The sequence below is a fragment of the Pseudophryne corroboree genome, chromosome 2 (genome assembly GCF_028390025.1).
Source record: "Pseudophryne corroboree isolate aPseCor3 chromosome 2, aPseCor3.hap2, whole genome shotgun sequence".
NCBI classification, from domain to species: domain Eukaryota; kingdom Metazoa; phylum Chordata; class Amphibia; order Anura; family Myobatrachidae; genus Pseudophryne; species Pseudophryne corroboree.
In genome coordinates this window covers 449,480,931-449,507,303 of record NC_086445.1, presented here as the reverse complement: position 1 = coordinate 449,507,303, position 26,373 = coordinate 449,480,931, and the positions used below count along the sequence as shown (strand labels likewise).

General features: G+C 50.7%; 1 protein-coding gene across 2 annotated transcripts in view; it reads right to left on the bottom strand.

The window, feature by feature from the left end:
* RFC2 (replication factor C subunit 2) overlaps positions 1-25,465 on the bottom strand; it is a 133,417-nt gene extending 107,952 nt beyond the window's left edge. Inside the window, exon 1 of one of the 2 annotated variants that reach the window (XM_063953709.1) lies at positions 25,154-25,465. In XM_063953709.1, the coding sequence (XP_063809779.1) occupies positions 25,154-25,260 (107 nt within the window). In that variant the 5' untranslated portion in view covers positions 25,261-25,465. The remainder of the gene's footprint in view (positions 1-25,153) is intronic. The other variant, XM_063953708.1, reaches the window with a different exon arrangement.
* Between the last annotated feature and the right edge of the window lie 908 nt (positions 25,466-26,373).

Genomic DNA, 26,373 nt, shown 5'->3' with positions numbered 1-26,373 from the left:
ACACTGCCATGGCAATACTCCTTGCATTAATAGCGCCTATCTCCTTGATAGGATCACACAAGACTCGTGCAGTATCCTGAATGTGTTTTATCAGTGTAACCATATTCACCAGAGACATATCCCCTGCAAGGCCCTCTTGAATCTGGCCCGCCCAGGAGTGAATGGCAGGTGTCATCCAGCCACCCGCTATCACAGGTCTTTGTGATACACCAGCTACTTTCCTATCCCCTGGATCCTTTAAGGCAGAGGTGCCAGGGACTGGTAATAGCACCTTTTTAGAGAGGCGTGAGACTGATACGTCCACAGCAGGGGGATCTTCCAAATTTTTCCTGCCATCCGCAGTAAATGGGAAAGTGCTTAGAAAACGGCTTGTCACCTGTTACTTCCTATCGGGATTTTTCCAAGCTAACTTAAACATGTCCTTCCTTAGAAACAGGGAAGGTAATGCTAAGCTTATTCTGGGAGAAGAACGACTGCTGTACAGCAGCGTCTTCCACTGGGATTTTTAACACATCCCTGATAGCCAGAATGAGGGGCTCAATCCCCTGCGCTGGAGATGAATCATCTTTAATAGGTTCCAGCTCCTCCCACTCCTCCTGTCCCTCTTCATAAGATTATGAGTGTAGGCAGCCCACGCTTATGTGGCCCTGAGCTAGGGAGAGGGGTTGTCTGTCATCTGCCCTTGCAGCCAGGTCTGCTGAAGCCTGCTTCAGCTGCTGTGTCTTTTGACTATTTGTAGAGAGCTAAGAGGACATGTCCGCCATCATGGATTTTATAGACACTAACCAGGATGGCTCTTCAACCTCCCCCCAGGCTTCCTCACTAACTTGGGAGGACTGGCTACATTGGTCATATGAAAGGGAAACAGCCAGGGAGGGGGAGAATCTGGTATGACATACCATGCATAATTGGTGTTTTACTATGTTTATAGTAAACAAAACACTCACACACAAACACACAGCCACGCTACAAGCAAGCCTGCCCAGACTGGTATGTGAGTAGGAGACCCAGAGATAAAGGACCAGCACACGAAGCCTAGCAGAGACTGTAAGATTGCAGGCTGTATTTTACACTGCGAGTTCAGTGTAACACCAGAGCTTGTCCTCTTCAGGACTCTATAATGTATAACAGCGGCTCTCCCCCTTACTAACACCTCTGTACCAGTTCCCCGTGTATCCAGAGTGTTCCTGGAGGAGCTGTGCGCCTGCTGGAAGCAGAGGAAGGCGCCAGGAAGCCGCTGGTCCCACTCAGAGTTAGCTCAATGGCACCGGAGCTATGCATCTTATTAATACTGGCAAATGTCTCCTGTGGTGTCAAACATTAGTATGAGTACCTGTTTGCACTAAACTGCTGGTCAGTCTACGCAGGGGGGCTACGGGATTCCCCCAGGGAGGGTCCATATGCCACCCCTGCGATCGTGCTGCACCGAAAACCGGGGGACCCCGCTTTGTACTCTCCACTCATCTTACCTGCAGGCTTATGTTAGGGGTGTGCGGCATGCTGCGGGTGTGTGCGCGTGCCATGCCCGCGGTACAACAACCCTTCAGGACGGTGGTTTTGCAACGGGGAAGCGGCTCTGACACCTTACAGAGGCCGGTGACTGTACGGTGCAGGTATGCTGTTGCCCAAACAGCATACCGAAAAAAATAAACGTTTAAAATAAACTGAAGAAAAATGCTCTGGTGCTCCTCCTGAGGGAACATTTTTCTAAACTGGCTGTAGGAGGGGGCACAGAGGAGAGGGGCCAGCACACCCAGTTGAAGAAATTTAAAGTGCACCGGCTCCTTTGGACCCCATCTATACCCCATTGTAGTAAGACTCCAGTATCCCTTATGGATGCTAGAGAAACGTTGATAATACTTTCGGGTATTGATATAAGAAGTCTGGAGCAGCATTTTTTGTACTACACTATTGGGGAAATTTAATTGTGGGTAAATTGCCATTGCCATTTAAAATGTAGACAACAAACAGCAGCCCAACACACACTCTTTGCACCGCTAGTCCCTCAAAAGAGCTTGTTACCCTATGGGGTAGCGAACACTTTTGAGAAAGCTCCTGCTGCCATAAAGTTTGGTGGGCGATGTGCAAATTCAGCTTGGCAAGATTATAGCCAGCAAGTTAATTCCGCCCTATGAGCACCTTCCGGTTTTATTTTTTTTAGCTGACAAGAATCTTACAGGAGGAGCAGCCAAGTACAACGTCTACCAGGAAGGATATGGGAGGATGTCATTGGTGTTACTATCGTGGGTGCAATGTGTGCGGAGCACACAGGTCCCTGGGTCCAGGAGGACCCACACCACACACATTGCACCCATGCTGTTTTGATACTTACCTTTCCAGACTTTCGCGATGGGAGCTTGTCCTCGAGCATGCGCATTTGGTAATTAGTCTCCAGACCATGGCGGAGGCCAGTTTCCGAATACCTGTGCATGCGCAGTAGACTCCAGCACAATGCCGGAGCCTACTGGCAGTGGAGAAGGGGGCCCACCCCGAGTCTGTGCACGGCCCCCTCCTCGCTTAGAACACCCCCCGATGCGGTCATGTGTAATTAGTCAGTACAGAGGTAATTGGGGCCGCTTTACTGTCACGGCATGTGTTGCTAGCCGTGCTGCTTGTGCTACTGCTGCCATTCCTAACCTTGGTCCCCCAGGCACATAGGCGCCAATTCCGTGGATGCTCCTGGCACAGACCACCCTCGGAGCCGCTGCCTCAGTAACGCTAGCTCCCGCAGCTCCCGCAGTAGATTGAGACGCGCTGGGGGCTGGGAAGCACTTCCGTACCATAGCAGTGTAAAAAATTAGATTTTAAACCTACCGGTAAATCTTTTTCTCCTAGTCCGTAGAGGATGCTGGGGACTCCGTAAGGACCATGGGGTATAGACGGGCTCCGCAGGAGACATGGGCACTATAAAGAACTTTAGAATGGGTGTGCACTGGCTCCTCCCTCTATGCCCCTCCTCCAGACCTTAGTTAGAGAACTGTGCCCAGAGGAGACGGACAGTACGAGGAAAGGATTTTGGTAATCCAAGAGCAAGATTCATACCAGCCCACACCGTATAACATGGAATATACGCAACCAGTTAACAGTATGCAACAAACAGTATCAGGCAAAGACTGATTTCAACTGTAACATAACCCTTATGTAAGCAACAACTATATACAAGCCTTGCAGAACATAGTCCGCACTGGGACGGGCGCCCAGCATCCTCTACGAAATAGGAGAAAAAGATTTACCGGTAGGTTTAAAATCTTATTTTCTCTTACGTCCTAGAGGATGCTGGGGACTCCGTAAGGACCATGGGGTTTATACCAAAGCTCCAGACTGGGCGGGAGAGTGCGGATGACTCTGCAGCACCGACTGAGCAAACGCAAGGTCCTCATCAGCCAGGGTATCAAACTTATAGAACTTTGCAAAAGTGTTTGAACCCAACCAGGTAGCTGCTCGGCAGAGCTGTAAAGCCGAGACGCCTCGGGCAGCCGCCCAAGAAGAGCCCACCTTCCTAGTGGAATGGGCCTTTACCGAATTTGGTAACGGCAATCCTACCGTAGAATGAGCCTGCTGAATCGTGTTACAGATCCAGCGAGCAATAGTCTGCTTCGAAGCAGGAGCGACAACTTTGTTGGCTGCATACAGGACAAACAGTGCTTCTGTTTTCCTAACCCAAGCCGTCCTGGCTACATAGATCTTTAAGGCCCTGACTACATCTAGGGACTTGGAGTCCTCCAAGTCACCCGTAGCCACAGGCACCACAAGAGGTTGGTTCATATGAAATGATGAAACCACCTTGGGCAAAAATTGAGGACGAGTCCTCAACTCCGCTCTATCCACATGGAAAATCAGATAGGGGCTCTTGTGAGACAAGGCCGCCAATTCGGACACCCGCCTCGCAGATGCCAAGGCCAACAACATGACCACCTTCCAAGTGAGAAATTTTAATTCAACCGTCTGAAGCGGTTCAAACCAGTGAGATTTTAGGAACCGTAATACCACGTTAAGGTCCCATGGTGCCACTGGGGGCACAAAAGGAGGCTGGATGTGCAGCACTCACTTTACAAAAGTCTGGATTTCTGGGAGAGAAGCCAATTCCTTCTGAAAGAATATAGATAGGGCCGAAATTTGTACCTTAATGGAGCCAGGGCGTCCACCGCTACTGCCTGAGGGTCCCTTGACCTGGCACAATACCTCAGAAGCTTCTTGTTGAGGCGTGACGCCATCATGTCTATTTGAGGAATTCCCCAAAGACTTGTTATCTCTGCAAAAACTTCTTGATGAAGTCCCCACTCTCCTGGATGGAGATCGTGCCTGCTGAGGACGTCTGCTTCCCAGTTGTCCACTCCCGGAATGAAGACTGCTGTCAGATCGCTTACGTGATTTTCCGCCCAGCGAAGAATCCTGGTGGCTTCCGCCATTGCCGCTCTGGTCCTTGTCCCGCCTCGGCGGTTTACATGAGCCACGGCTGTGACGTTGTCTGATTGAATCAGAACCGGTAGGTCGCGAAGAAGATTCTCTGCTTGTCGTAGGCCGTTGTATATGGCCCTTAATTCCAGTATGTTGATGTGTAGACAAGCCTCCTGGCTTGACCATGGTCCCTGAAAATTTCTTCCTTGTGTGACTGCTCCCCATCCTCGGAGGCTCGCGTCCATGGTCACCAGAACCCAGTCCTGAATGCCGAACCTGAGACCCTCTAGAACAGCGTTTTTCAACCGCTGTGCCGCGGCACACTAGTGTGCCGCGGGCGGTTCTCAAATGTGCCGCCAGAGATGCCCATTGTCACCTCACTCGGGCAGCGCTGGGATCTCCTGAGTTGCCCCGACACAGCCCGGTTCGTGACCTGTAGAGATGCAGCGTGACTTCATAGGTCACGCACGTCTCCTTCCCCTCCGTCTGCCTCTGCCGAGTTACTTCCTGCTCATCGCTGCTGCTCCCTGCTCCCTGGCAGACACTCGCGCTGCTGGCGTTGGAATAGCTGCTGTAGGGGGTCAGTATTTTTATTAATTTTATTACATTAGGGGCCAATATTTGTAATTGCTGTGGGGGTCAATAAGTATCATTAGTGTGGGGGCCAATGTGTGCCATTACTGTGAGGGCCAGTGCATTTGTTTTATTAATGTGGGGGCATAATGTGCAATTACTGTGGGGACAGAGTGTGTAAATGCTGTGGGGGAAAATGTGTTTTATTACTGCAAGTGGGCCAGTGCATGTAATATATCTTGATATTTGTTATTATATATTTTTGATGGTGTGCCTCAGCATTTTGAAATCTTATTTAGTGTGCCGCGACTTTAAAAAGGTTGAAAATCACTGCTCTAGAAGGTGAGCACTCTGCAGCCACCGCAGGAGAGACACCCTGGCCCTGGGGAGACAGGCTTATTTTCTAATGTATTTGTAGATGGGACCCGGACCACTTGTCCAGAAGGTCCCACTGAAATGTCCTCGCATGAAACCTGCCGAATGGGATGGCCTCGTAGGCTGCCACCATTTTCCCCAGAACTCGAGTGCATTGATGAACAGACACTCTTTTCGGTTTTAGCAGGTCTCTGACCATGTTCTGGAGATCCTGGGCTTTTCCATCGGGAGAAAAAAACCCTTCTGTTCCGTGTCCAGAATCATGCCTAGGAATGATAGTCGAGTCGTTGGAATCAATTGTGACTATGGCAGATTTAGAATCCAACCGTGCTGTTGTAGCACTCTCAGGGAGAGCGACACGCTTTTCAGCAATTGATCTCTCGATCTCGCTTTTATCAGGAGATCGTCCAAGTACGGGATAATTGTGACTCCCTGCCTGCGCAGGAGCACCATCATCTCCGCCATCACCTTGGTGAAAATCCTCTGGGCCGTGGAAAGCCCAAACGGCAACGTCTGAAACTGGTAATGACAGTCCCGTACAGCGAATCTCAGGTACTCCTGATGCAGTGATCGCAAAAACGCGCTATAGCGCGTATTTTACCCGATTTTGAGGGAAGGTGACTCACTTTTCTGAAATGGGCGAGTCCCCGGGGACGCGCTCTGCTGCATCAGCCAATCACTTCCTGTTAAGTGAGTGATTGATTCCTGTGACTGTGGGGGGAGAAGGTGAGCACCGCGGAGGCGCTGATTCATCACAGACTTGGCGCTGCTGCCTGAACCCTCCGCTAACGGCACCCGTGCTCATGGACTGAGCGCACCGCCTCTCCCCAGGTCAGTTTCCCCGCCGCTCCTGTCAGCCGCTCTGAGCGCCGGCCAGCGTGCGTGCGGTGTACGTCCGCCATTCCGGTCTCCGCGCTGCTGTAAACGGACTTCTGGCTGCCGGCTCTCGCCGTGCCTGCCATATGGGCTCTGCCAGCGAGGAGGTGCTTGCACTGTTGCGGGGTGTATGTGGAGGGGGCCAGTTAGTGTGTGTGTGCCTGGGGTACAAGGGGAGATTGTCAATTACTGCTTGTGTGTCCGGGTTGTTTGGGGTGGGGGGAGAATTACTGGGTGTTTGCACGGGGTATAAGAGGGGGGGGGGGGGGGGATTATGAGGTTGGCAGATGCTGTGTGTGTGTGTGTGTGCCTGGAGTATGAGGTGGTCAGCTGCTGAGTGTGCCCAGGGTATGAGGTGACAGCTCCTGTGTGTGTGCCCCAGGTATCAGATAGTCAGATGCTGTGTGTGTGCATGGGGTATGAGGTGGGCAGATGCCGTGTGTGTGTGTGCGTCCAGGGTATAAGGTGGGCAGATGCTGTGTGTGTGTGTGTGCGCGCGTCTGGGGTATAAGGTGGGCAGATGCTGTGTGTGTGAGCACGTACGGGGTGTGTGGTGGGTAGCTGCTGTGTGTGTGTGCCCGGGGTATGATGCAATGTGTCTCGGCGCTCTACCTGGAGCAATGTGTCTCGGCGCTCTACCTGGAGCAATGTGTCTCGGCGCTCTACCTGGAGCAATGTGTCTCGGCGCTCTACCTGGAGCAATGTGTCTCGGCGCTCTACCTGGAGCAATGTGTCTCGGCGCTCTACCTGGAGCAATGTGTCTCGGCGCTCTACCTGGAGCAATGTGTCTCGGCGCTCTACCTGGAGCAATGTGTCTCGGCGCTCTACCTGGTGCAATGTGTCTCGGCGCTCTACCTGGTGCAATATGTCTCGGCGCTCTACCTGGTGCAATGTGTCTCGGCGCTCTACCTGGTGCAATGTGTCTCGGCGCTCTACCTGGTGCAATGTGTAGTACGTGCTCTGCCTGGCGCATTGTGTAGAACGTGCTCTGCCTGGAGCATTGTGTAGAACGTGCTCTGCCTGGCGCATTGTGTAGAACGTGCTCTGCCTGGCGCATTGTGTAGAACGTGCTCTGCCTGGCGCATTGTGTAGAACGTGCTCTGCCTGGCGCATTGTGTAGAACGTGCTCTGCCTGGCGCATTGTGTAGAACGTGCTCTGCCTGGCGCATTGTGTAGAACGTGCTCTGCCTGGCGCATTGTGTAGAACGTGCTCTGCCTGGCGCATTGTGTAGAACGTGCTCTGCCTGGCGCATTGTGTATAAGGTGCTCTGCCTGCTGCAATGTGTATAGCGTGCTCTACCTGGAGCAATGTGTGTAACGTGCTCTGCCTGCTGCAATGTGTGTAGCATGCTCTACTGGGCGCATTGTGTGTACCGTGCTCTACCTGGTGCATTGTGTATAATGTGCTTTACCTGGCACAATGTTTATTTTTAATTTACCTGGTGCAATGTGTCTTAAGTGTTCTACCTGGTGCAATGTATATAACGTGCTCTACCGGGCGCATTGCGTATAACGAGCTCTACTGGCGCAATGTGTATAAAGTGCTCTACCTGGCGTAATGTGTATAACGTGCTCTGCCTGGTGCAATGTGTATAACGTGTTCTACCTGGCGCAATGTGTATAATGTGCTCTACTTGGAGCAAAGTGTATAGCGAGCTGTACCTGGAGCAAAGTGTATAACGTGCTGTACCTGGTGCAATATGTATAATGTGCTTTACCTGGTGCAATATGTATAACGTGCTCTACCTGGTGCAGTGTGTATAGGAGTTTCTACCTGGTGCAATCTGTATAAGCGGCGCTACTGTGTGGTGTAATGTGAATTGGCACTATTATGTGGTCACGCCCCTTCTGCTTGAAGCCACGCCCCTCAAATTTTTCAACGCGCCTCCGGCGCGCACTGCCTATACTTTACAATCTAGTAAGGTGGAGCACCAATTCACTTTCTGCCTAAGGGCACCAAAATGTCTAGTTACAGCTCTGGTGCAGGGTGTCCTGCATGCTACACAGCCCAGCAGCACTGTCACCCCCATCCCCCCACCTTGCAACACTTTTGTAGTGTCCATACAAGATTAAGATTAATAATTCATCATTCCGATGGGACCCAGAAAAAGACCGCTAGGACCCCAATTTTTGAAAGTGAGGGGTCCCTGGGACCCACTTTTTTTTGGGATCAGTGCGATCACTGTGATGAAGAGGATATATGGGAACATGAAGGTATGCATCCTTTATGTCTAGTGACACCATAAAATCCCCCCCTTCCAGACTGGAGATCACTGCCCGGAGCGATTCCATCCTGAATTTGAACTTTTTCAAGTACCGGTTTAGGGATTTTAGATTTAAAATGGGTCTGACCGAGACATCCGGCTTCGGGACCACGAACAGCGTTGAATAGTACCCTTTTCCCTGTTGGACTAGGGGAACCTTGATAATCACGTGCTGTTGACACAGCTTTTGAATTGCAGCTAACACTACTGCCCTCTCTGGGGGAGAAGCTGGCAAGGCCGACCTGAAAAATCAGCGAGGGGGCACCTCTTCGAATTCCAGTTTGTAGCCTTGGGATAAAATTTTCATCGCCCAAGGATCCACGTCTGACAGAACCCAGACCTGGCTGAAGAGTCGAAGACGTGCCCCCACCGGTGCGGACTCCCTCAGTGGAGGACCAGCGTCATGCGGTGGATTTAGTAGAAGCCGGGGAGGACTTCTGTTCCTGGGAACTAGCCGAAGCAGGCGTTCTTTTCCCTCTACCCTTACCCTCTGGCGAGGAAGGATGAGCCCCGACCTCTTCTGGACTTATGCGACCGAAAGGACTGCATCTGATATTGTGGAGTTTTCTTTTGCTGCGGGGGAACAAAAGGCAAAAAAGTAGATTTACCCGCGGTAGCTGTGGAAACCAGGTCCGCGAGACCTTCCCCAAATAAAACTTCACCCTTGTAAGGTAAAACCTCCATATGCTTCTTTGAGTCGGCATCACCCGTCCATTGGCGGGTCCACAGGGCTCGCCTAGCAGAAATCGCCATGGCGTTGGCTCTCGAACCTAGCAGCCCAACGTCTCTTTGAGCGTCTCTCATATATAAGACTGCGTCTTTAATGTGACCTAAGGTCAATAAAATGGTATCCCTATCTAGGGTATCAAAGTCAGCTGACAAGGTATCTGTCCAAGCTGCAACTGCGCTACATACCCATGCCGATGCTATTGCCGGTCTGAGTAAAGCACCCGTATGCATATAAATAGATTTTAAGGTAGTTTCCTGTCTGCGATCAGCAGGATCCCTGAGGGCTGCCGTGTCTGGAGACGGTAGCGCCACCTTCTTGGACAAGCGCGTTAAAGCCTTGTCCACCCTGGGCGAGGATTCCCACCCTACCCTGTCCTGTGCAGGGAAAGGATACGCCATAAGAATCCTCTTGGGAATCTGCAGTTTTTTGTCTGGAGTTTCCCAAGCTTTTTCAAATAACTCGTTCAGCTCATGAGATGGGGGAAAGGTTACCTCAGGTTTCTTTTCCTTATACATGCGCACCCTCGTGTCAGGGACAGAGGGATCATCTGTGATATGCAAAAATAAGAATTTACTTACCGATAATTCTATTTCTCGGAGTCCGTAGTGGATGCTGGGGTTCCTGAAAGGACCATGGGGAATAGCGGCTCCGCAGGAGACAGGGCACAAAAAGTAAAGCTTTCCGATCAGGTGGTGTGCACTGGCTCCTCCCCCTATGACCCTCCTCCAGACTCCAGTTAGGTACTGTGCCCGGACGAGCGTACACAATAAGGGAGGAATTTTGAATCCCGGGTAAGACTCATACCAGCCACACCAATCACACTGTACAACCTGTGATCTGAACCCAGTTAACAGTATGATAACAGCGGAGCCTCTGAAAAGATGGCTCACAACAACAATAACCCGATTTAGTTAGCAATAACTATGTACAAGTATTGCAGATAATCCGCACTTGGGATGGGCGCCCAGCATCCACTACGGACTCCGAGAAATAGAATTATCGGTAAGTAAATTCTTATTTTCTCTATCGTCCTTGTGGATGCTGGGGTTCCTGAAAGGACCATGGGGATTATACCAAAGCTCCCAAACGGGCGGGAGAGTGCGGATGACTCTGCAGCACCGAATGAGAGAACTCCAGGTCCTCTTTTGCCAGGGTATCAAATTTGTAGAATTTTACAAACGTGTTCTCCCCCGACCACGTAGCTGCTCGGCAAAGTTGTAATGCCGAGACCCCTCGGGCAGCCGCCCAAGATGAGCCCACCTTCCTTGTGGAATGGGCCTTAACAGATTTAGACTGTGGCAGGCCTGCCACAGAATGTGCAAGTTGAATTGTGCTACCAATCCCACGAGCAATCGACTGCTTAGAAGCAGAAGCACCCAGCATTGTTGGGTGCATACAGGATAAACAGCAAGTCAGATTTCCTGACTCCAGCCAACCTGGAAACTATATTTTCAGGGCCCTGATAACATCCAGCAACTTGGAGTCCTCCAAGTCCCTAGTAGCCGCAGGTACCACAATAAGCTGGTTCAGGTGAAACGCTGACACCACCTTAAGGAGAAACTGGGGACGAGTCCGCAGCTTTGCTCTGTCCGAATGGACAATCAGATATGGCTTTGTGAGATAAAGCCGCCAATTCTGACACTCGCCTGGCCGAGGCCAGGACCAACAGCATGGTCATTTTCCATGTGAGATATATCAAATCCACAGATTTGAGTTGTTTAACCCAATGTGATTTTTTAGGAATCCCAAAACTACGTTGAGATCGCCCAGTGCCACTGGAGACATCAAAGGGGCTGTATATGCAGTACTCCCTTAACAACTTCTGGACTTCAGGAACTGAAGCCAATTTCTTTCTGGAAGAAAATCAACAGGCCGAAATTTGAACCTTAATGGACCAATTTTGAGACCCATAGACACTCCTGTTTGCAGGAAATGTAGAAATTAACCTAGTTGAAATTCTTCCGTGGAGCCTTCCTGGACTCACACCCTGGCACATATTTTCACCTAAGTGGTGATAATGTTGTGCGGTCACCTCCTTCCTGGCTCTGACCAGGGTAGGGATGACCTCTTCCGGAATGCCTCTTTCCCTTAGGATCCGGCGTTCACCCGCCTTGGCGTCAACGCAGCTGCGGTAAGTCCCGGAACAGACACGGTTCTTGCCGAATCAAGACCCTTCTTAGTATCTCTTGAAGTTCCGGGTACCAAGTCCTTCTTGGCCAAACCGGAGCCACGAGTATAGTTCTTACTCCTCTCCTTCCTATCATTTTCAATACATTGGGTATGAAAAGCAGAGGATGGAACACATACACCGACTGGTACACCGACGGTGTTACCAGAGCGTCCCAGCTATTGCCTGAGTGTCTCTTGACCTGGCGCTTCAGGTGGGACGCCATCATAACCACCTTTGGTCTTTCCCAACGGTTTACAATCATGTGGAAACTTCCAGATTAAGTTTCCACTTTTCCGGGTGGAATTCATTTATGCTGAGGAAATCTTCCCAGTTGCCCACTCCCGGAATGAACACTGCTGACAGTGTTATCACATGATTTTCCGCCCAGCGAAGAATCCTTGCTGTCATTGCCCTCCTGCTTCTTGTGTCGCCCCGTCTGATAACGTGGGCGACCGCCATGATGATGTCCTACTGGATCAGCACCGGTTGACTTTGAAGCAGGAGTCTTCCTAGGCTCAGAGCATTGTAAATTGCCCTTAGCTCCAGTATATTCATGTGGAGAGAAGTCTCCAGACTTGACCACACTTCCTTGGAAATTTTTTTTCCCTGTGTGACTACTCCCCAGCCTCTCAGGCTGGTATCCGTGGTCCCCAGAACACAGTCCTGAATGCTGAGTGTGCTGCCCTCTAAAAGATGAGCACTCTGCAGCCCCCACAGAAGAGACACCCTTGTCCTTGGAGACAGGATTATCCGCTGATGCATCTGAAAATGCGATCCGGACCATTCGTCCAGCAAATCCCCTGAGATCTGCCGAATGGAATCGCTTCGTAAGAAGCCACCATTTTTCCCAGGACTCCTGTGCATTGATGCACTGATACTTGGCCTGGTTTTAGGAGGTTTCTGACTAGGTCGAATAACTCCTTGGCTTTTTCCTCCCGGAGGAACACCTTTTTCTGGACTATGCCCAGAATCATTCCTAGGAACAGCAGACGTATCGTCGGAAAACAGCTGCGATTCTTGGAATATTTAGAATCCAGTCGTGCTGTCGTAGAACTACTTTAGATAGTGCTCTTCCGACCTCCAACTGTTCTCTGGAACTTGCCCTTTTCAGGATATCGTCCAAGTAAGGGATAATTTAGATGCCTTTTTTCTTTGAAGAAACATCTTTTCGGCCATTACCTTGGTAAAAGGCCCGGGGTGCCGTGGATAATTCAAACGGCATCGTCTGAAACTGATATTGACAGTTCTGTACCACGAACCAGAGGTACCCTTGTTGAGAAGGGCAAATTTGGACATGGAGGTAATCCTTGATGTCCAGGGACACCATATAGTCCCCTTTTTTCCGGTTCGCTATCACTGCTCTGAGTGACTCCATCTCGATTTGAACCTTTTATGTAAGTGTTCAAAGATTTCAGTTTAGACTATGTCTCACCAAGCCGTCTGGCGTCAGTACCACAATATAGTGTGGAAAAATAATACCCTTTTCCTTGTTGTAGGAGGGGTACTTTGATTATCACCTGCTGGATATACAGCTTGTGAATTGTTTCCAATGCTGCCTCCCTGTCGGAGGGAGCCGTTGGTAAAGCAGACTTCAGAAACCTGCGAGGAGAAGATGTCTCGACTCTCCAATCTGTACCCCTGGGATAATACTTGTACTATCTAGGGGTCAACCTGCGAGTGATCCCACTGCGCGCTGAGACTCTTGAGACTACCCCCCCACCTTGAGTCCGCTTGCATGGCCCCAGCGTCATGCTGAGGACTTGGCAGACGCGGTGGAGGGCTTCTTTTCCTGGGAAGGGGCTGCCTGCTGCAGTCTACTTCCCTTACCTCTATGTCTGGGCAGATATGACTGGCCTTTTGCCTGCATGCCCTCATGGGAAAGGAAGGATTGAGGCTGAAAAGACGGTGTCTTTTTCAGCTGAGATGTAACTTGGGGTAAAAAGGTTGGATTTCCCAGCTGTTGCCGTGGTCCCCAGGTCCGATGGACCGACCCCACTAACTCCTTCCCTTTATACGGCAATACTTCCATGTGCCGTATGGGATCTGTATCACCTGACCACTGTCGTGTCCATGACATCTTCTGGGTGATATGGACAACGTACTTATCTTGATGCCAGAGAGCAAATATCCCTCTGTGCATCTCACGTACATATATATAGAATGCATCCTATTAAATGCTCTATATGAATAAAATATTTTCAGTCAGGGAATCCGACCAAGCCAACCCAGCACTGCATCTCCAGGCTGATGGCGATCGCTGGTCGCAGTATAACCACCGTATGTGTGTATATACTTTTTAGGATATCTTTCCAGCTTCCTATCAGCTGGCTCCTTGAGGGCGGCCGTATCTGGAGACGGTAACGCCACTTGATAAGCGTGTGAGCGCCTTATCACCCTAAGGGGTGTTTCCCAACGCGCCCTAATTTCTGGCGGGAAAGGGTATAACGCCAATATTTGCTATCGGGGTAACCCCACGCATCATCACACACTTCATTTTATTTTATCTGATTCAGGAAAAACTACAGGTAGTTTTTTCACTCCCACATAATACCCTTTTTTGTGGTACTTGTAGTATCAGAAATATGCAACACCTCCTTCATTGCCCTTAACGTGTGGCCCTAATGAGAAATACGTTTGTTTATTCACCGTCGACACTGGATTCAGTGTCCGTGTCTGTGTCTGTGTCGACCGACTGAGGTAAATGGGCGTTTTTAACGCCCCTGACGGTGTTTCTGAGACGCCTGGACCGGTACTAATAGTTTGTCGGCCGTCTCACGTCGTCAACCGACCTTGCAGCGTGTTGACATTCTCACGTAATTCCCTAAATAAGCCATCCATTCCGGTGTCGACTCCCTAGAGAGTGACATCACCATTACAGGCAATTTCTCCGCCTCCTCACCAACATCGTCCTCATACATGTCGACACACACGTACCGACACACAGCACACACACCGGGAATGCTCTGACAGAGGACAGGACCCACACTAGCCCTTTGGGGAGACAGAGGGAGAGTTTGCCAGCACACACCAAAACGCTATAATTATATAGGGACAACCTTATATAAGTGTTTTCCCTTATAGCATCTTTATATATATCTCAATATCGCCAAAATCAGTGCCCCCCCTCTCTGTTTTAACCCTGTTTCTGTAGTGCAGTGCAGGGGAGAGCCTGGGAGCCTTCTCTCCAGGCTTTCTGTGAGAGAAAATGGCGCTGTGTGCTGAGGAGATAGGCCCCGCCCCTTTTTCGGCGGGCTCGTCTCCCGCTATTTAGTGAATCTTGGCAGGGGTTAAATATCTCCATATAGCCTCTGGGGGCTATATGTGAGGTATTTTTCGCCAAAAAAGGTTTTCATTTGCCTCCCAGGGCGCCCCCCTCCCAGCGCCCTGCACCCTCAGTGACTGCCGTGTGAAGTGTACTGAGAGGAAAATGGCGCACAGCTGCAGTGCTGTGCGCTACCTTTAGAAGACTGCAGGAGTCTTCAGCCGCCGATTCTGGACCTCTTCTTACTTCAGCATCTGCAAGGGGGCCGGCGGCGCGGCTCCGGTGACCATCCAGGCTGTACCTGTGATCGTCCCTCTGGAGCTGATGTCCAGTAGCCAAGAAGCCAATCCATCCTGCACGCAGGTGAGTTCACTCCTTCTCCCCTAAGTCCCTCGTTGCAGTGATCCTGTTGCCAGCAGGACTCACTGTAAAATAAAAAACCTAAGCTAAACTTTCTCTAAGCAGCTCTTTAGGAGAGCCACCTAGATTGCACCCTTCTCGGCCGGGCACAAAAATCTAACTGGAGTCTGGAGGAGGGTCATAGGGGGAGGAGCCAGTGCACACCACCTGATCGGAAAGCTTTACTTTTTGTGCCCTGTCTCCTGCGGAGCCGCTATTCCCCATGGTCCTTTCAGGAACCCCAGCATCCACAAGGACGATAGAGAAACATATTTTATTGCAATAATCATATAATGAATACTTTTGGCCACCCTTGGGTGTAACCTTGCATCATCGTAGTCGACACTGGAGTCAGAATCCGTGTCGGTATCAGTGTCTGCTATTTGGGATAGAGAACGTTTTTGAGACCCTGAAGGGCCTTGTGACACAGTTAAAGCCATGGATTGACTCCCTGCTTTTTCCCTGGACTCCGCTTTGTCCATCCTCTTATGTATTAAGGTCACATTTGCATTCAAAACATTCCACATGTCCAACCAATCAGGTGTCGGCGTTGCCGACGGAGACACCACAATCATCTGCTCCACCACCTCCTTAGATGAGCCTTCCGCTTCAGACATGTCGACACACTCGTACCGACACCCCCACACACACAGGGATATATGTGTGTGGGAGCAATGGCGCGCAGCGTTACCGCTGCGCGCTTACCTCAGGGAAGATCTGAAGTCTTCTGCCGCCTTTGAAGTCTACTTTCTTCTTATACTCCATCGGCTTCTGTCTTCCGGCTCTGTGAGGAGGACGGCGGCGGCGCGGCTCTGGGACGAACGGCAAGGGGAGACCTGCGTTCCGACTCCCTCTGGAGCTAATGGTGTCCTGTAGCCTAAGAAGCAGAGCCTATCAGTTAAGTAGGTCTGCTTCTCTCTCCTCAGTCCCACGATGCAGGGAGCCTAAAACCTAACAAAATTATTTTTTTTCAGAGAAACTCAGGAGAGCTCCCTTTAATGCACCCAGTCTCCTCTGGGCACAGGAACTAACTGAGGTCTGGAGGAGGGGCATAGAGGGAGGAGCCAGTGCACACCCATTCTAAAGTTCTTTATAGTGCCCATGTCTCCTGCGGAGCCCGTCTATACCCCATGGTCCTTACGGAGTCTCCAGCATCCTCTAGGACGTAAGAGAAAAACAACCAAAAATGGCCACCGCCGAGGAGGAACAGACGCTAAAGGTCACATTTGACCTCTAGCGCCTGTCTCCTCGGCAGCGGGCATTTTAAGAGGGTGTTTTTTTACACTGCTATAGTATGGAAGCGCTTCCGCAGCCCCCAGCGCATCTCAATCTACTGCGGGGGCTAGCAGTAACCTTACTGATGCCCGCACCCACCCAAATTTTACTGGGGCAACACGCAGGAGACCCCTGCACGGATAGAACCCCTGACAACAGGCATGTAATTTAAAATAAGAATTTACTTACCGATAATTCTATTTCTCGTAGTCCGTAGTGGATGCTGGGAACTCCGTAAGGACCATGGGGAATAGCGGCTCCGCAGGAGACTGGGCACAAAAGTAAAGCTTTAGGACTACCTGGTGTGCACTGGCTCCTCCCCCTATGACCCTCCTCCAAGCCTCAGTTAGGATACTGTGCCCGGACGAGCGTACACAATAAGGAAGGATTTTGAATCCCGGGTAAGACTCATACCAGCCACACCAATCACACCGTACAACCTGTGATCTGAACCCAGTTAACAGCATGATAACAGCGGAGCCTCTGAAAAGATGGCTCACAACAACAAAAACCCGATTTTTGTAACAGCAACTATGTACAAGTATTGCAGACAATCCGCACTTGGGATGGGCGCCCAGCATCCACTACGGACTACGAGAAATAGAATTATCGGTAAGTAAATTCTTATTTTCTCTGACGTCCTAGTGGATGCTGGGAACTCCGTAAGGACCATGGGGATTATACCAAAGCTCCCAAACGGGCGGGAGAGTGCGGATGACTCTGCAGCACCGAATGAGAGAACTCCAGGTCCTCCTCAGCCAGGGTATCAAATTTGTAGAATTTAGCAAACGTGTTTGCCCCTGACCAAGTAGCTGCTCGGCAAAGTTGTAAAGCCGAGACCCCTCGGGCAGCCGCCCAAGATGAGCCCACCTTCCTTGTGGAATGGGCTTTTACAGATTTAGGCTGTGGCAGGCCTGCCACAGAATGTGCAAGCTGAATTGTACTACAAATCCAACGAGCAATAGTCTGCTTAGAAGCAGGAGCACCCAGCTTGTTGGGTGCATACAGGATAAACAGCGAGTCAGATTTTCTGACTCCAGCCGTCCTGGAAACATATTTTCAGGGCCCTGACTACATCCAGCAACTTGGAGTCCTCCAAGTCCCTAGTAGCCACAGGTACCACAATAGGCTGGTTCAGGTGAAACGCTGAAACAACCTTAGGGAGAAATTGAGGACGAGTCCTCAATTCTGCCCTGTCCGTATGAAAGATTAGGTAAGGGCTTTTATAGGATAAAGCCGCCAATTCTGACACACGCCTGGCTGAAGCCAGGGCCAACAGCATTACCACTTTCCATGTGAGATATTTTAAGTCCACAGTGGTGAGTGGTTCAAACCAATGTGATTTTAGGAACCCCAAAACTACATTGAGATCCCAAGGTGCCACTGGAGGCACAAAAGGAGGCTGTATATGCAGTACCCCCTTGACAAACGTCTGAACTTCAGGAACTGAAGCCAGTTCTTTCTGGAAGAAAATCGACAGGGACGAAATTTGAACCTTAATGGACCCTAATTTTAGGCCCATAGACAGTCCTGTTTGCAGGAAATGCAGGAAACGACCCAGTTGAAATTCCTCTGTAGGGGCCTTCCTGGCCTCGCACCACGCAACATATTTACGCCAAATACGGTGATAATGTTGTGCGGTTACATCCTTCCTGGCTTTGATCAGGGTAGGGATGACTTCATCCGGAATGCCTTTTTCCTTCAGGATCCGGCGTTCAACCGCCATGCCGTCAAACGCAGTCGCGGTAAGTCTTGGAACAGACAGGGTCCCTGCTGGAGCAGGTCCCTTCTTAGAGGTAGAGGCCACGGGTCCTCTGTGAGCATCTCTTGAAGTTCCGGGTACCAAGTCCTTCTTGGCCAATCCGGAGCCACGAGTATAGTTCTTACTCCTCTCCGTCTTATAATTCTCAGTACCTTGGGTATGAGAGGCAGAGGAGGGAACACATACACTGACTGGTACACCCATGGTGTTACCAGAGCATCCACAGCTATTGCCTGAGGGTCCCTTGACCTGGCGCAATACCTGTCTAGTTTTTTGTTGAGGCGGGACGCCATCATGTCCACCTTTGGTTTTTCCCAACGGTTCACAATCATGTGGAAGACTTCTGGATGAAGTCCCCACTCTCCCGGGTGGAGGTCGTGCCTGCTGAGGAAGTCTGCTTCCCAGTTGTCCACTCCCGGAATGAACACTGCTGACAGTGCTATCACATGATTTTCCGCCCAGCGAAGAATCCTTGCAGCTTCTGCCATTGCCCTCCTGCTTCTTGTGCCGCCCTGTCTGTTTACGTGGGCGACTGCCGTGATGTAGTCTGACTGGATCAGCACCGGCTGACCTTGAAGCAGAGGTCTTGCTAGGCTTAGAGCATTGTAGATGGCCCTTAGCTCCAGGATATTTATGTGAAGTGATGTCTCCAGGCTTGACCACAAGCCCTGGAAATTTCTTCCCTGTGTGACTGCTCCCCAGCCTCTCAGGCTGGCATCCGTGGTCACCAGGACCCAGTCCTGAATGCCGAATCTGCGGCCCTCTAGAAGATGAGCACTCTGCAACCACCACAGGAGAGACACCCTTGTCTTTGGTGACAAGATTATCCGCTGATGCATCTGAAGATGCGACCTGGACCATTTGTCTAGCAGATCCCACTGGAAGGTTCTTGCGTGGAATCTGCCGAATGGGATTGCTTCGTAGGAAGCCACCATTTTTCCCAGGACCCTTGTGCATTGATGCACGGAGACTTGGCCTGGTTTTAGGAGATTTCTGACTAGCTCGGATAACTCCCTAGCTTTCTCCTCCGGGAGAAAAACCTTTTTCTGGACTGTGTCCAGGATCATCCCTAGGAATAGAAGGCGTGTCGTCGGGATCAGCTGCGATTTTGGAATATTGAGAATCCAACCGTGCTGCCGCAACACTATCTGAGATAGTGCTACCCCGACTTCCAACTGTTCCCTGGATCTTGCCCTTATCAGGAGATCGTCCAAGTAAGGGATAACTAAAACTCCCTTCCTTCGAAGGAGTATCATCATTTCGGCCATTACCTTGGTAAAGACCCGGGGTGCCGTGGACAAGCCAAACGGCAGCGTCTGAAACGGATAGTGACAATCCTGTACCACAAACCTGAGGTACCCTTGGTGAGAAGGGTAAATTGGGACATGTAGGTAAGCATCTTTGATGTCCAGAGACACCATATAATCCCCTTCTTCCAGGTTTGCAATCACTGCTCTGAGTGACTCCATCTTGAATTTGAACCTCTGTATGTAAGTGTTCAAGGATTTTAGATTTAAAATTGGTCTCACCGAGCCGTCCGGCTTCGGTACCACAAACAGTGTGGAATAATACCCCTTTCCCTGTTGCAGGAGGGGTACCTTGATTATCACCTGCTGGGAATACAGCTTGTGAATGGCTTGCAATACTGCCTCCCTGTCTGAGGGAGACGTCGGTAAAGCAGACTTTAGGAAACGGCGAGGGGTTCCAATTTGTACCCCTGAGATACCACCTGAAGGATCCAGGGGTCCACTTGCGAGTGGGCCCACTGTGCGCTGAAGTTCTTGAGACGGGCCCCCACCGTGCCTGAGTCCGCTTGTAAAGCCCCAGCGTCATGCTGAGGACTTTGCGGAGGCGGGAGAGGGCTTCTGTTCCTGGGAACTGGCTGTGTGCTGCAGCCTTTTTCCTCTCCCTCTGCCACGGGGCAGAAATGAGGAGCCTTTTGCCCGCTTGCCCTTATGGGGCCGAAAGGACTGCGCCTGATAATACGGCGTCTTCTTATGTTGAGAGGCTACCTGGGGTAAAAATGTGGATTTTCCAGCAGTTGCCGTGGCTACCAGGTCTGATAGACCTACCCCAAATAACTCCTCCCCCTTATAAGGCAATACTTCCATGTGCCTTTTGGAATCCGCATCACCTGACCACTGCTGCGTCCATAACGCTCTTCTTGCAGAAATGGACAGCGCGCTAACTCTTGATGCCAGTCGGCAAATATCCTTCTGCGCATCACGCATATATAAAAATGCATCTTTTAAATGCTCTATAGTCAGTAATATACTGTCCCTATCTAGGGTATCAATATTTTCAGTCAGGGAATCCGACCACGCCACCCCAGCACTGCACATCCAGGCTGAGGCGATTGCCGGTCGCAGTATAACACCCGTGTGAGTGTATATACATTTTAGGATATTCTCCTGCTTTCTGTCGGCAGGTTCCTTTAGGGCGGCCGTATCAGGAGAGGGTAGTGCCACCTGTTTAGACAAGCGTGTGAGCGCTTTATCCACCCTAGGGGGTGTTTCCCAACGTGCCCTATCCTCTGGCGGGAAAGGGTATGATGCCAATAACCTTTTAGGAATTATCAGTTTTTTATCGGGGGAAACCCACGCCTCATCACACACTTCATTTAATTCCTCGGATACAGGAAAAACTACAGGCAGTTTTTTCTCACCAAACATAATACCCTTTTTAGTGGTACTTGTATTATCAGAAATATGTAAAACATTTTTCATTGCCTCAATCATGTAACGTGTGGCCCTACTGGAAGTTACATTTGTCTCATCATCGTCGACACTGGAGTCAGTATCCGTGTCTGTGTCTGCCATCTGAGGTAACGGGCTTTTTAGAGCCCCTGATGGCGTTTGAGACCCCTGGACAGGCACAAGCTGAGTAGCCGGCTGTCTCATATCGTCAACTGTCTTTCGTAAAGAGCTGACATTGTCACGTATTTCCTTCCATAAGCTCATCCACTCAGGTGTCGACTCCCTAGGGGGTGACAACTCTATTATAGGCAATTGCTCCGCCTCCATCTCATTTTCCTCCTCAAACATGTCGACACAATCGTACCGACACACCGCACACACACAGGGAATGCTCTGATAGAGGACAGGACCCCACTAGCCCTTTGGGGAGACAGAGGGAGAGTATGCCAGCACACACCAGAGCGCTATATATAGACAGGAATACCACTATATAACGTGCTTTTCCCTTTATAGCTGCTGTTATTATCAAAACTGCGCCAAATTAGTGCCCCCCCTCTCTTTTTTACCCTTTTCTGTAGTGCAGGACTGCAGGGGAGAGTCAGGGAGACGTCCTTCCAGCGGAGCTGTGATGGAAAATGGCGCCCGTGTGCTGAGGAGATAGGCTCCGCCCCCTTCTCGGCGGCCTTTTCTCCCGCTTTTTGGTGAATTCTGGCAGGGGTTAAAATACATCCATATAGCCCTGGGGGTTATATGTGGTGTATTTTCGCCAGCCAAGGTGTTTTACATTGCTGCTCAGTGCGCCCCCCCCCCCTAGCGCCCTGCACCCTCAGTGACCGGAGTGTGAAGTGTGCCTGAGGAGCAATGGCGCACAGCTGCAGTGCTGTGCGCTACCTTGTTGAAGACTGATGTCTTCTGCCGCCGATTTTTCCGGACCTCTTCTTGCTTCTGGCTCTGTAAGGGGGCCGGCGGCGCGGCTCTGGGACCGGACTCCGAGGCTGGGCCTGTGTTCGGTCCCTCTGGAGCTAATGGTGTCCAGTAGCCTAAGAAGCCCAAGCTGGCTGCAAGCAGGCAGGTTCGCTTCTTCTCTCCTTAGTCCCTCGATGCAGTGAGCCTGTTGCCAGCAGGTCTCACTGAAAATAAAAAACCTAAAACTAAACTTTCACTAAGAAGCTCAGGAGAGCCCCTAGTGTGCACCCTTCTCGGCCGGGCACAAAAATCTAACTGAGGCTTGGAGGAGGGTCATAGGGGGAGGAGCCAGTGCACACCAGGTAGTCCTAAAGCTTTACTTTTGTGCCCAGTCTCCTGCGGAGCCGCTATTCCCCATGGTCCTTACGGAGTTCCCAGCATCCACTAGGACGTCTGAGAAAAGTAATTAGAAGCTTTACTGTGTGGCATAATTTGTAAGTGGCATTATTGTGTGTGGGGCATAAAATGGTGTCAGGGCCATAACTGTGTGTGGCATAATATGTAATTGGCGTTAATGTGTGGCGGAAGTGTTACGGTGTGTAGCATAATGTGTAATAGACATTACGGTGTGTGGCATATTGCGTAATGGCCATTATGGTGTGTGGCATATTGTGTAATAGGCATTACGGTGTGTTGCATAATGTGTAATGGGCATTACGGTGCGCGACCTAATGCCTAATGGGCATTAGTCACTGCAGCGGCCGTCCGTTCTTTCCTGCTGCCGCCTCCGGCCGAGCACCCACCAGCAAAAACATAAATCGGCACCTATGTCCCGCACACTAACAATCCAGGTTTTAGTGATATCCATGCTTGAGCACAGGTGACTTAATTAGTTCCTCCATTATTTAGATGAAACCATCTGTGCTGAAGCCTGGCTATTACAGAGACCTGCACTGTTAGTGTGTCTTGAGGACGGAGGTGGGAAGGGTGTGGATTAGTGCATCGACAGCAGGGCTGGATTGGCCATTAGCCCCACCAGGGAGAATCCCGGGGGGGGGGGGCGATTGGTGCGTGGGGCCGCCTGCCATCTGTGGCACCGCCCCCCACCCGCGTGTCATCAACTCAATGTAAAACGTCTTGTGCGCTGCTAACAGGAGAAGAGGCCCCGCTCCAACCCCATTCAGCTGTCTGACATCATCCGTTGACGTCATCGTGCGGACCTTAGAGGAAGAGACGGTGCGGCCGCGATGAATCCAGTAGGAGAGGTGAGTATGAGTCTTCTCTACTCTCTCTAACCTCTGCCTGCAAATGCAGTACTTGTATTCTGCCTGTGATGGTGCACTGATATACTACTGCAAGTTCTGCAAGTCCAACCCATTTATTATCACATTTTAATTCTCTCCATTCCCTCATTATGCAGCACATAAATACTACTGTAACTTAAACTGTTCTACAATCGACCCTCTGTGTGGGGTGTAATATGAGTAACGGATGTCACTGGGCGCTGTAAAGAGAATAATGTAATGCCACTGTGCGTTATAATGTCAGTAACCGTCATCACTGGGTGGTGTAATGTGAGTAACGGATGCTGCTGGGTGGTGTAATGTGAGTAACTGTTATCACTGGGTGGTGTAATGCGAGTAACGGATGCTGCTGGGCGGTGTAATGTGAGTAACGGATGCTGCTATGCGCTGCAGTGTGAATGTGACACCGCTGTGCGCTGTAGTGTGAATTGTGACACTTGTGTGCGCTGTAATGTGAATAATGTGACACCGCTGTGCTCTGCAATGTGCACAGATGTGCGGGTAATGTGAACATGATGCCGCTGTGCGGTGTAATGTGAATAATGGACGCTGTTGTGCAGTGTAATGTGAATTGCAACTATTCTGTGGCCAAAACCCCATATTTTTTCCGCGCACCTCAGGTGCGCTCTGTCGATGTTTTTAGTTATGTGTGGTGCAGAGCCAAAGAAAACTTTTACCCTGAGACTGCACCATGTGAGTTACAGGATAGGATATCCAATTCATTATAGTGTTCCCTCTAGAATCCGGGCAAGGCAGGGCGCCGGATCTAGAGGGGCATTAGCGTGCCGGATCTAGAGGGGCATTAGCACGCGCACCGAAAAGGGGGCACGGTCATGCAAAATAGGGGGCGGGGTCATCGCGGCTAATAAAAGGGTGCGTGGGCGGCTGGCGGCGTCACTGTTGGGGGCGTGCCCAGCACCTACGGAGGTGCTGGGCTTCACCCAAGCGCTCTCTCAGCGTGAATGGATGCCGCGCGCATGCATCTTTACACGCTGTGAGGGCAGGAAGCGGGCGGCAGTTTTAGCAGGGCGCCACAGAAAGGGCAGGGCAGGTTTTGGGTTGATTCTATTTCGGAGTGGGAGAAGGGACCTTCTGACGTATCTAGGGGAGGAGACACGTCACCAGGGGGAGGAGCTACGGGCGAACAGGGTACCCGAAAAGTACGCTCGCCACGCTTCGGGCTCGGTTACTAAAGGTAATAGTTGGTGGCGTGGATAGTAGAGGAACTATCCCGCTTGCATAGCTCCTCCCCCTTGTGTCATAACTCCTCCCCCTTACGGAAAAGGTCCCTTAGCCCACTTGATTCTAGCATCTACCGCAGGTTTTGCCCTTAAAAAAAAATCGGGCAGGGCGCGGCGCTCTGCTAAAACTGCCTAGCGTGAACACTACATTACAGCACAGTGAATTACAGGTCATCGGTGCAGAGGAAGAGTATTTCAATATTTTTGTATAAACTTAATGGGATTCTCCTAGGTTACTTAAAGCAAATCACAAATGAGGACAGAATTTGAATTTCCTGCATAGGATCTTAGATGTTTATAAGACATACATTTACAGTGCAGTGCCAGTCTGGAGGCACATGAAAACAAAAGTTTTAATTCTAAGTACATCCTAGACACATTAATGGTTCTGTCCCCAGGGCCCTTTCATGGTGGCACTACTCGCAACCCATATTTATGGCCCTTTGTACTGATCCCGCCTACCATTGATTTGGTGTCACCCACATGGGGCCACTTCTAGAAATTTTTCCGTGGCCACTTTTAGTTCCCAACCCCAATCCGCCCCTGATCGACAGTTTCTAGGTCGACAATGTTTGAGTCGACCACCATAGGTCGACAGTTCAAAAGGTCGACATGAGTTTTTAATGTTTTTTTGGTGTCATTTTCTCCGTACAGTGACGGGGAAGTCCAATTAGTGCACCGCTTCGCTCGGCACAGATTACCATTCCAGTCATAGTCCAAGTGGATCGTTAAGTATGAAAAAGTTTTAAAAAATGGAAAAAAAAGTCATGTCGACATAGAACATGTCGACCTAGAAACCTTGTCGACCAATAGTGGTCGACCTAAACATTGTCGACCTAGACAGTGTCGATCTTCAGACCAGATCCCGGTGGGAAAGCCTGTGCTGCTGCTGCTGGACGCGCTGCATGTGACCCGCACTTACCACGGCAGCTCATGAGTCCCGGCGCCGGTGCCCTTGCTCCCCGATACCGGCTGCTCCTTAGTCTCCGGGTCGGCGCACGGTGCGTCTTCCATTTCCACCTCCTCCATGCTCCTTTCGCGCCAGCGCCACACACAGCGGCCGCCTCACTGCATCATCATCATCAGCAACAACAACCAGGCCCTGGCGTCACCGGGGGGCGTGTCTGTGACAGGCTGTCAGCGCTTTGTGAAGGGGCTGAGCCGGTTCCCGCACGTAGTTGCTGCTGCTCCCGGAGTGACAGGAGGCAGTCAGCACCGCATAGTGGCGCTGTCTGTGCGCTGCTGTCACACGGCGGGGTCACTGTGCAGGGAGAGGTTACATCCTCCTACCTATCCCGCTGCTGCTGCTGCTGTTGGCCCCGGGCAGAGGGAGGGTGAGCGCAGAGATACTAGCTGCTGGTGCTGCAGCAGCTACTATAACTCTGGCTGCATAGAGAGGGGGCAAATGTTTGGAATACAATACAAATATTAATAAAGTCCCCCCTTGCCCACTATTAATGCTGGGAGGGTAGGGGGTGTAACACAAAACTGGGAATGTTATTGTCAGTTGTTGATTTAAAATAAAAATAAACTCTTCCATTTTTGGTTATTATTACTTCACAACTGACCTTTTGACTATTTTAATCATTATTTCTCTATCGTCCTAAGTGGATGCTGGGGTTCCTGAAAGGACCATGGGGAATAGCGGCTCCGCAGGAGACAGGGCACAAAAGTAAAGCTTTTACAGGTCAGGTGGTGTGTACTGGCTCCTCCCCCTATGACCCTCCTCCAGACTCCAGTTAGATTTTTGTGCCCGGCCGAGAAGGGTGCAATTCTAGGTGGCTCTCATAAAGAGCTGCTTAGAGAGTTTAGCTTAGGTTTTTTATTTTACAGTGATTCCTGCTGGCAACAGGATCACTGCAACGAGGGACAGAGGGGAGAAGAAGTGAACTCACCTGCGTGCAGGATGGATTGGCTTCTTGGCTACTGGACATGAAGCTCCAGAGGGACGATCACAGGTACAGCCTGGATGGTCACCGGAGCCACGCCGCCGGCCCCCTCACAGATGCTGAAGCAAGAAGAGGTCCAGAATCGGCGGCTGAAGACTCCTGCAGTCTTCTTAAGGTAGCGCACAGCACTGCAGCTGTGCGCCATTTTCCTCTCAGCACACTTCACACGGCAGTCACTGAGGGTGCAGGGCGC